Raw genomic sequence first — 12,218 nt, 5'->3', positions numbered from 1 at the left:
TACCGTTGTGGGAGGGGTGGGGGTATGTATGAAAAACGAGCCGGTCCGTCGCGATTAATTTTTACCGTCCATTGTACACAAGTATTTATAAACATATAATAATATACTACGCAGTCGACACGAATGCAAAGAAAAAAAAACATTATATTATGTACATGAAAGGAAGAGTGGAATCGTGTCCGAGTCGAAAAATATGTGAGATTCTCCGCTGATGAGAAACTGAAATCGCCTTGCGATAACAATAATAAACCCTCGTCAAAAAAAAAACAACCAAAACACTGCCGAGAAAAGGGAATCGAGAAACATAATATTATATTGTGAGGAATGTGAAAAAAAACTGGAATTAATAGGGAAACTATTCACTTGTTAATATACGCGTATATCATTCAGTAAGGTGGGTCAGCTGATAATCCATAATTAATTATACGTTAATTTAAGTGCCTAAAATTAATTAGTCTTATAATATTGTCTATTGCTTTCATGAATACACTATAGACTATTACAATTACTATATTTGTTAAAAACAGTTCCTGGTCGGGATTATAATAATAATATAATATAAAGGTCTTCTTCCATGCATAAGATATACTGCGTGTGATGAACTCGCACAATGATGGGTATTCGATGATGAGTGTTAATTTCACACAGTTTTTACCTGTGTCGTTCATCGAAACGTTCGGCGGACGAGCAGACGACAATTGTATAAAAAAAAATATATTATATACAGAAAAAAATTGGAACGGAAACACGAGAACCCTTGTATACAATAGATATATGGATTAATGTGCATATATGCGCCTGTGCTCCGTCGAGTAATAATAGAGAACTATGCAGCGTATATCACAGGTAGCCGTGTCGACGTCTCCAAATTTACGATCGTCAAGCCAGCAGCATTGTGCAAAAAACCGCACATTATTATTGTTATTACTATTGTCACTGCCATTATAACGTGTATATTATTATTATTATATAATATGATTGAGATATTTTTTATTGAAACGGTTTTTTCTTTTCCCTGAAAGAAACTCGCAGTGCATTAACGGATCACGACCGTCGACGATACTATCTGTACTGCTGAAACAACAATGAGCGGGACGTGCTATAACGATCATAATACCGTCTACCCTCTCAGTAGGTATATTAAATGTATAATAATAAATATATATCTTTTCCGTGATTTGAAGTGAGGTACACGGAAAAAAAAAAGAAAAATAGGTATAAAACCGAAGAAAATGTCGCTTCGAAAAGTACTACAAATAGTCCGGTCCCGGACGTTGTAGGTACCTACCGCTGCGATGACCTCGCAGGAGTTTTGTTAACGGTATAAAAGAATTTCGAGTCTCAAAATATAACAATATATTATAATATATATAAATGTATACATTATTCTATACAGTGGTCTCCGTTAATGTCGTCTGGCAAAAATACGAATCTTACAAACGGTTCCGTTTAGTCAATGATATGACCGTTTCACTGTGATCGAAAAGTAAACGGAAATAATAATATTATTATTATTATTATTGTAAAACGTTCGTAGCAGTTCAAAATTGAATTTTTTTTTTTCGCTCGCCGAGTACCATTTACTAATATAACATATTAACATCGCAGTGACTTGTACGTTTTTTTTTAGGAGAGAGAGGGAGGTAATATTATACTTACTAAAATAATGTAATCTATTTTTATTATATACATTTTATTTCTCATACTCATTATCATATAGGTTATTTTTTCAGTGTTTTTTTTTTCGTTTACCTTTTGTATTACATAGTTCATAGTTTACAGCGTTTCTTAAAACTGTGGGTCGCGACTCAGTGGATGGGCCGTGAGTCAATTCTTGGCGGTCTTTTGAATTATATAGATTCAAAAAAATTTATGAATTTTGAACCGGTTAAAACATAAATTATAAAAAGTATTAAGTAGGTATGAGAAATCTATAGAAGCCTTATACTATTTTATGAATCTTTATGGTAACAGTATACAGTATAGTATTTATTAATTGAGTCCATAACATATATACGTTATCACGAGTAGAAAAACGGACTTTTATTATCTACGACGGTCTTTTTTAGGCATTGATTAGTTCTGTTGCTTACAAATTACAATGTTATCCACTGCCGTCTGCGAGGTTTTATCAGTATATTTATGATTTTATGAGTGCTTACAATATTTTTCTCGCTGCTTTCACGAAATTGTGTAGATTAGATTATCACGTTTTTATTCACATACATTTTAATTTTTAGAGAGGGATTGCCCCCTCCCCCCAGTTTGTGCAACATACACACAATCGTCATGAAATATTACGACTTTGCCATTTATATAGCGTGTATAACAGTAATCGTCCGTACTCCATTCTACAGTAATCTAACATAGTGACACTGATCCCGCTTATTAAAAATATGATCGCACCAAACCCTTCCAGGTTTATTTTGGTACAAACTGTTGAACCGCTCAGAGTTGGTTATAATACATTAATTATTATGTCTACTCAGACGATATTACATCAAACGGTTAAAACAAGAATCTTAGACAAGGACCAGGATTTTCTGGATACTTTTTAAATATTTATGATATTTTTTAGATTTTCAAAATTATTATTCAAGTCAAGAATTAGGTAAATATTTATGTATTTATATAAATAAACTAAGAGAAAACCACTAAAATAATTTAAAATCCACTTGGCTAATATTATGCTGCCCAATAAATGATATCAGTACACATCTCATGGCTTCTGTAATCTTGCTTAATTTTAAGTTTAATATATAATTAACACGTTCTAATATTACCAAAAAAAAATATTTTTATGTGAAATATATTATATTTATTTGTATCATTAATATTATTATAGTATTATTATATGGCTATTGATCTGAAACACTATGAGCAATGGGCGTAGGTAGGAAATATTTTTTTGTCTAAATCCTAAATAATATGCGAGTTAATAATATTCTGGAACAAATTCACAAAAAGCTCAAGATTGTTTTATTTAATTTCGGGGGGTGTTTGAACACCCAAAACCCTCTCCCCCCTTACCTACGTCCATGCTATGAGCAGTCGAAACTTAAAACTGTATAGATTAAATTATACCGAGCGGAGTTACCCCCCTCCTTCTTGCGGACCTCATTGGTCTCGGAATACTACACTATATTATAATATAATACTATAGACTTACGATTTTTGAGGACAGATTCATACAGTACAGTTACGTATAGTGCCTCATATATGGAGGGCCAGGCGCGGATCTAAAACATATTTACGGGGGGGGCCATCTTAAATACAATTTCGGCCTAAGTATTATAAAAACATTGTACATACCATGTAAGCTAATAGATAAATATTATTATTTAAATACCAGTTTATCAGTACAATAAAATATATAAAATTATTAGATAATTAATAATAAATGATCACTGAACAAAATCCTTTCGTCTTTTAAATAATTAGATAAGTAATATAAATTGTTTAATTAATAATGACACGTAATATATAATAAATAATAATTAATAATAAAATATAATAAATATTAAAAAATGATCACAGAACAAAATCCATTCGTCTTTTAGATTTGGCAAATTCGTCAATTACTTCTTCACAGTCAATACTAATATTTCTATAACAGTTAAGTAATGCAAGTCCATTTAAGCGTTCTTCGGATATTCTTGATCGCATCCAAGTTTTTAGTCGGCGAAGAGAAGAAAAATTTCGTTCCGCAGTTGCTGAAGTGGCTGGTAATGTCAGCAGTATGAGAAAACAATTATAAATAATTGGAAAGGTTTCGGAATCACATCTTTCAAAAGCTATCTAATGATGTTTTTGGAATTTCTTTTTCATTTGTCCATATTTCCAATTATCGAAATAAGAGTATTTTGAGTCGTTTTACTTATATAAGTAGCTGTTGCTTCAGCATTTTTTAAATGATTTTCCAATGCGATATCTCCAGATAATATCTTAAACTTTAAAAGCTCTCTAAAATTTCCTTCGTTCTCTAATGGGTTATCAGATAGATCATTAACGCTTCCATCATCGCGATGACCACGTAAAGCAATATTTTGCCGCCCGAGAAAAATCAAACTTTCAACTATAGGTTTTAGTCTAGATCTATTTTCATTAACTTGTTTTAGGCGCTGTGAATTTATTTGGTTTACTACTTCTAGCTCTGGATTATTATACGATTTTAAAAATTGTTTTCCGTTCAGTACAGAATTTTTATGGTACAAATTATTATCATGCGTTTCAAGGTAACCATCCTTTCCTAATAACTTAGCGAATTTCTTTAAAGGCTCAACTACTAATGACTTTAATTGAGTATGGTTATTAAATCCATGACCAGTTTTATTATGAAAAATAGAACAATAAATACAAAATAATCCACTTTCTGAAGGCGAAAAAACAAGCCAAAAATATTTATTTATATGTTCTTGTTTCAAAAATCGTTTACGAAGAATTCCATTTTTTGTGTGACTTGAATAAGGAAAATTGTAACCTATTGGTGGTTTCCAATGATTTTCAAGTAACTGTTTTTTAGTAAAATCATCAATTGTTGATTTTGAACTTAATGCAATACCAATATCTATAATTATATTTTCTACAGTACCTTTGTTTTGATTTGATGTTGGATCAATGTCTACATTTTTCATAGGTTGATTTGACGAAATGGGAGCTGGGTCGTCTACCATTTCATTGTCTTTAATGACACATTTTTTTTTTTTAAGAAAATTTTGCATAAAATCGGCACTACGCTTTGACATTTTAATAAAATAATAATACAACTATTATACACGTGACACGTTTGATGTTGATTATCGACAGTTACAGCGGCTGTGTGCGTATTGTATCGTAACTATATGTCAACTAACAAATTATCATTAGTCATTACACAATAAATATCGTCAATAATAAAATAGATAGGTACTACATACAGCCAGACATTTTATTGCATCAAACAAGTTTAAATATTCGATTAGATTAGATTAGCTTTTTGACGGCGAACGATGAAAACGGAAACGGCCGAAACGCTATCGGCAAAACAATACATTTTATCGGCTGCCGAAAATAGATATAATAGAAAATCCACCAGTCTACGGGGGGGGGCCATAGCCCCTTGGCCCCCCCCTTGGATCCGCGCCTGTGGAGGGCTACATTTGTTTGAAATAAAAGCCATACACGCCAACTACAAAAAAATTTAAAAATCACGTACCTTGATCTGCAGCTAGTGATTATATTAGGTATGTCCTGTCACTGCAGCAGTTTATTGGACAACTGTGCTCCTCGCAATATCGTCACCGCCGTATTATATTTTGTTTAATTATTTGGAAGTCATCAGTCAACACCGCTTTTTCCCTTGATGTCGATCTGAAGCCGATTCATCTATGGTCGTTCGAGATTTAAGATCACACACGAAAAACTACGTTTACACGACGATGTCGTCTACCGTCATTTCAGTCGACTGAAACAGTGAAGCCGGTTAATTGGTGGTCTTCGAATAAACGAAAGTGTTTACGTGTTTACGTATAGTGATACGACACGGCTTTTCTCGGAATCAATTTTCTGTTTACAGACGGGACTTCCCCATAAACGGGTTTCAACGGATCGCATCGGTATGGAACAGAACACGGGACTGGTCGAGCGATAATGAGATATCACGTCATAGGTAATACTAAAATACGATTAGTATTCAGTTGATCAGTTCGAATTTGATGCTTTTCGCAGTTTGGTGGGCCTTTTGAAACATGGGTGACAGGTGACTATTTACGCTCGCCTAGGCAATGACCTATATTAATATAGTGTAATATAATAATTTATAATATTATATGAATTAATTTTAGTATGAATCAATTCTAACTTAAGTCTAAATTGTAAAGACGAGTGGAGATCATAATAAATAATAATTAATAATCACGATGTAGTGATGTACACAATACAAATAAAGAATACTGTGTTATATTTATATAGATTGTTTCAAAACTTATTATATTATAGAATATTAATTTTTGATGAAATAAGTGTACCTATTCTGTGATAGGTACAAAAATTTAATTATTTAGAAAATTAAATTTAGATTGAATCGATATTAGACGAAAATAAAAGGTTGATAATGAATTTTTCTTAATTACAGAAAATAACGTACTACACGCTAACACTACACTAACATGTACTCACAAAGTATGTAGTAATAATACACTCAATTTTAAGACTAGAAATGTCCATATAACAGTTGTTCATTTAGCTGCAAACAGTTCATATTTTCCCTCTCAAATCTTAATGTTCGTTTAAAAGAAAAATTAGATTATTATTGTTCAAATAAAATGTAGTATAATATAAATAAACTAACGGTAAACAATAAATACTGTTCAACGTTGAACGGAAATCTCTTTAAAAAAAATAGCAGGCAACATATTATTACAGCAACGTTTTTACGTAAACCATAGATAATAACGACCATTGGATAACGTAAACATCACTCGTTCTCAACAGTACCTAAAGTACTTGTAATGTAAATTTTAAAGTAAATTCCAATATTGTCATAGGCTATCGTAAAATATTATGTGGATTTATAATGCTGAGGTCAAAACTTTTAAATTTAACTTAACATTTTACAATGCTCGCTCCACCCTCGTTACATTTATACGTCACTGCATCTAAGTACTCGCTTATTAGGCGGCATAATTTGAGTGAGAACTCAGATGGTGTGGCGTAGGTATCTAGTAAGGGTGCAGGCGGACATTGTGAAATTGTACTACCTACTATTGTAGTTCATGTATAATATTTGACGTGGTAAGTTGAATTTTTGAGAAAAAAACGTACTATGCTACTTGCATAGTTACTAAACATCCCTTGTGTTTCACAGCTTTCGATTTATCAGTCGCTGATCGGAGGACAACAAGTCGAATCACCATGATATTGCGTAGCTAATTGAAATGTTTCGGAATAAATTACTACTTCGATAATCGTAATTTTTTCTTTTGTCTGCAAGCGTAATCCACAAGTGTGAAAAATGTGTTTTTGGTAATACTATTTATTTTTGTGATATTTTTATTTTGCATTGTTTTTCATTTATTAACAAAAATAACTTTTTAACACATTTTTACAGTTAATTTTTTTAGCAAACTTAAATAAAATTATTGTTCAAAATGAATTGTTGTAAATTGCAATAAAAATCAGTAAATTGTGAGTAGAGGGACATCAAATAATATTATAGAGTCAGATAGCATCAAAGTGTGTACAGATATGCAAAGATCTCCATTTTGAGACCACCGTTTTCCTATTGTACCTATCGACAAATAATAATTAGAGGCGTTATATGCGTCTTCTATTTTAATCACTCGTTCGATTTCTTGTTGTTTCATTCACCGTGTCTCGTTTGTGAATATTATTTTTGTGTCACGTGTGTTCAGTTCAAAGTGCCAAATGAAAAATCGCTAACATCAAATAAATTAACAAAATATTATTATATAGGTATACGCCTTGCAGGTAATTGGTATAGCGATCATCGCTCGGCCCCGTGTGAAATGCTGCTTCGCTTGCTCGTGTATGTCGGGGCCGATTGTCCCCAATTTATTATCGTTGATATTTATAAAAACTAAATAGTTTTCAAATTTCTGGGGAATTCATAGCATGATAAGTATAGAATCAGGTATATATATATATCATTATGGTCAAGTGCACGCCGCGCAGTGTTGGTGTGTTCTTCTTACAGTAAGTCTTCTAAATTCTGTGTACACCGTTATCGGTTGCTATATTAATATGAAAATAAAATCGTTTATGATTATGATAATATTATTAAAGGCAGACGTTTTTTTTTTCAGCGAAATCGATTTCAAGATAAACGCGAGGCTCTATAACATAACGGACCGAAATAACTAAAAGTACTCGTATTAAACATCGGTTTGAATTTTTTTTTCGGTGCCTCTGCCCGTTGAAAATTCCTGTAAACGTCGCACCGGCCCCCGTTTTGTGGTCTCGCGATGTCACGGCGGGGAGGGAGAGGGGAACCGACGGATGTACAAACATTATAATATAATAGGTATATATACACGAGCGTATCATTATAATTGGCTTGACCCGCGACCTCACCGGCCCCACACAACACATACACACACACACGCACACTGCCGTATTTATGGATGCGTTTTCGCGTATAATATAATAATATATATATTATATATATATATATATATATATCGTGTACATTATACACATAATATACGCTTTTTGCGACCGCGGAACGCGGCGAATCCGAGTTTAAAATTTATACACATCGCCCCTTCCAAGCACCCCTTCGCCAATAAACGCCCACGCACTTGTATATTATATAGTCGTCGTCGTCGTTTACACACACACACACACTCGATTTTGAGAGAGTATTATTTTATTATGGTGAGCGCGTTTATACATATATACGCAATATAATATGTATATATACATATATATATATGTACGCATAATATAATATTGTTAATTGCGATAAATCAAGTCGCGGCCGCCGCCGCGGTGGTGTGCATATACATGGCGCATTATGTATACATTATATTATATTATACACGGGAAGAGGAGGAGCACCGCAATTATATTATACGGAGAGAAAATTATATACCACGCCTTGTATGCATATGTATATACATTTATCATCATAACGAACGATAATATTGCATGAATATTCATAGCGTCCATATTATAATGTTTATGTGTGTGTGTGTGTGTGTGTGTGTGTGTGTGTAAGCTCGAGGGCCGATAGTGAGTTTACATCTGCGGCGGTCGTCTCTCTTAGCTTTGGGCCCTCGGCTTGTTTCCCGTAGTCCTGCAGCATAACACTGTATTAGAGTTCGATTTTTGGATATCCGCAGTCCCTCCTAGACGATCTAAACGGATCTCTGTAACCGGACACAACAGTTTTGAACTGCAGAAGGCTGACTGGAGGGATAATATTCCCATGTATGAACGTACACTTTTTAAAACCATTAGACGTAGAAAAGAAAATAATTTTGAGTGAGATTATTCAATTTTATTTCAGAACATCAATACACGTACTAGACCACACTAAATACGTCATTAGTTCGATCGGTGCTTGAGTACGATACTATAATTTAGTCTCCACATAAAATATCTTGTACGAACCGATTTAGTAAAGTGCAAAATAAGTTTTTTCAAATGAGCTCATATCATTGTGGTGAAAATCCATATAATTTTCAATTTTTAACTGAAAGACGAGTTGAGTTTACCTTAATTATAAATTAATAAACGACGATACTGATGCTCCAGATTTACTTTCTAAATGATCATTAGCTGTTCCTTTTTTTTATTCAAGAAATCCTCAAACTTTTAAGACGAAATTTAATTTTACCAACTATTAACTATGGATGTACGCAGCCCCACTTGATTGCACTTGCCACGCTATTAATAATTTGTCAAATATTGATATTTTTACGATTATTGGCCATCTATATAATTCAAAATTTTATTAGTTAATAATTATTTTAACTTTTTCTTGTTAGTTTTTCTATTTTTTTCTTTGAATTTTAGCTCATTATCTGAATCTGTACTGTACCTTATGCAGTTATGGCCTGAGGTGTTGATAATTACTTAAAATATAAAATAAAAAATAAAATAAAATATAGTAAACTAGCATAGCGGACCTATTAAATGTATCAAAAGAATAATTTTAGTGTGGTTTTTGCAGTGTATTATAATAGTTTTCGAGGATTTAAGTCACTGAAAACCTGTTGTATTATCTTGTCTCAGTAGCACAACCGGCATGACTTTTTCAGTAGGAGTCTGGCATGGTAAAAAATGTATTAAACAATAACTTGCAAAATACATCTTAAAATTAATATACATTATATATGGAATCATATTTTGACTTTTAGTTATCGCCAGCGAAACGATACCACTTGCAATATTATTATACATTTTATATCGGATTATAGTAGCTCTCATAACACTCTTTATACATCTTTAACGCCGAAATCGGTAGCACCATTTCAATTCATCATCACATTTAAAGGGAGGTACTTCGGATTTTGCACCAGATAAGTCGGTAATAGAATGGTCTCTATAGAAAGGTCTTGACCACCTCTTTCTTTTTTTAAATTTTAAATTTTATATTCATGAACCACTATACTAGGGATCCCAGATTTATTTTTATTAAATACGGGACATTTTATATCATACCTATTTAGTAGGTATATTATAACGAAGATTAAAAACAAATAATTAGGTGACTTTCCTATGATATATTTATAACAAAAATATTCAACAATTGAATAACAATTTAAACAAAATTTAAATAATGTAGGAACATTTATACATTTTAGTAATTTTAGTTTTACTTATTATTATGCATTATTTATTATCTGCATATATTAATTAAACATTATAATAGGGTGACTTTCCCATGATACATTTATAATAAATTATAAACAAAAAATATAACTTTTCTATAACAAATTTATAACAAAAAAATTAAAAATTTAATAACTATATAAACAAAAATTTAAGAAATGTAGGAACATTTAGGTAGTTTTTTGTTTTACTTATTAATATACATTATTTTTCATATTTTTGACTAGAATGAATTTCTTTTTGTAGTTTCTCATTTCCTGAGAGTATATGATGAAACTCAGCACAGTTTTCATGGAAAAATAGTTTAACTGTTATCATAGCTTTTACTGTTTTTGTATTTAGTCTATTTTTCTCATCAGTCCACAAACAGTTCATATGTGAAAATACCCGTTCAACGCTTGCATTTGTTCCTGGGATGCACATAAAGAATTCCACAATTTTTTTTAAGTTTGGAAAGACTACATTTTCACCAACTGATTCTATTTTGAAAATATCCACCCACATGGATTCTAATTTCTTATTTGTTGGTGGAGTGTAGTACATTAAATTGTTCTTCAATAAAGTCATCTCATCAAACAATTTTGCTTCATCTAAATTGAGGTCAGGACGGTCAGGTACAATAGACTTTATTAAGGTAATACTTTTTATCATATTATCCCAATTAAAGTGTTCTTGAATATTTTTCAATGTTATCCAAGATATACCGTCAAACTGGTTTAAAGTAGGTCTCACCCATTGATCAATATATTCTAAACATGTCGAATAAAATATATTTTTGTAGTTCCTAAATTGTATTTCAGTAATTAATCCTTCATCTCTTAAGTTATTAAGCAGAGTTTTTTCTTTTGATGTGATAAAATTACCTTCTTGTCTTCCAATTAAACATTCTTTTAAGTAGTCTACTTGTATTTTAANGGCCCTCGGCTTGTTTCCCGTAGTCCTGCAGCATAACACTGTATTAGAGTTCGATTTTTGGATATCCGCAGTCCCTCCTAGACGATCTAAACGGATCTCTGTAACCGGACACAACAGTTTTGAACTGCAGAAGGCTGACTGGAGGGATAATATTCCCATGTATGAACGTACACTTTGTAAAACCATTAGACGTAGAAAAGAAAATAATTTTGAGTGAGATTATTCAATTTTATTTCAGAACATCAATACACGTACTAGACCACACTAAATACGTCATCAGTTCGATCGGTGCTTGAGTACGATACTATAATTTAGTCTCCACATAAAATATCTTGTACGAACCGATTTAGTAAAGTGCAAAATAAGTTTTTTCAAATGAGCTCATATCATTGTGGTGAAAATCCATATAATTTTCAATTTTTAACTGAAAGACGAGTTGAGTTTACCTTAATTATAAATTAATAAACGACGATACTGATGCTCCAGATTTACTTTCTAAATGATCATTAGCTGTTCCTTTTTTTTATTCAAGAAATCCTCAAACTTTTAAGACGAAATTTAATTTTACCAACTATTAACTATGGATGTACGCAGCCCCACTTGATTGCACTTGCCACGCTATTAATAATTTGTCAAATATTGATATTTTTACGATTATTGGCCATCTATATAATTCAAAATTTTATTAGTTAATAATTATTTTAACTTTTTCTTGTTAGTTTTTCTATTTTTTTCTTTGAATTTTAGCTCATTATCTGAATCTGTACTGTACCTTATGCAGTTATGGCCTGAGGTGTTGATAATTACTTAAAATATAAAATAAAAAATAAAATAAAATATAGTAAACTAGCATAGCGGACCTATTAAATGTATCAAAAGAATAATTTTAGTGTGGTTTTTGCAGTGTATTATAATAGTTTTCGAGGATTTAAGTCACTGAAAACCTGTTGTATTATCTTGTCTCAGTA

General features: G+C 31.8%; 1 protein-coding gene across 1 annotated transcript; it reads right to left on the bottom strand.

Moving 5' to 3' along the window:
- Positions 1–3,233: 3,233 nt before the first annotated feature.
- Positions 3,234–5,079, bottom strand: LOC111035622. Its single transcript, XM_022317319.1, has 2 exons — positions 4,917–5,079; positions 3,234–4,848 (listed from the first exon to the last, which is right to left on the bottom strand). Exon 2 carries the CDS (start codon positions 4,743–4,745, stop codon positions 3,825–3,827), a length of 921 nt encoding a protein of 306 aa, XP_022173011.1. The 5' UTR covers positions 4,746–4,848; positions 4,917–5,079; the 3' UTR covers positions 3,234–3,824.
- Between the last annotated feature and the right edge of the window lie 7,139 nt (positions 5,080–12,218).

Source organism: Myzus persicae, unplaced genomic scaffold (genome assembly GCF_001856785.1).
Source record: "Myzus persicae strain clone G006 unplaced genomic scaffold, MPER_G0061.0, whole genome shotgun sequence".
NCBI lineage: Eukaryota > Metazoa > Arthropoda > Insecta > Hemiptera > Aphididae > Myzus > Myzus persicae.
The sequence above is the reverse complement of the archived record's forward strand: the minus strand, read 5'-3'. Positions and strand labels throughout refer to the sequence as shown.

Excerpts from the sequence above, each read along its gene's own strand:
- LOC111035622 (XM_022317319.1), bottom strand. The coding sequence starts at position 4,745 with ATGTCAAAGCGTAGTGCCGATTTTATGCAAAATTTTCTTAAAAAAAAA.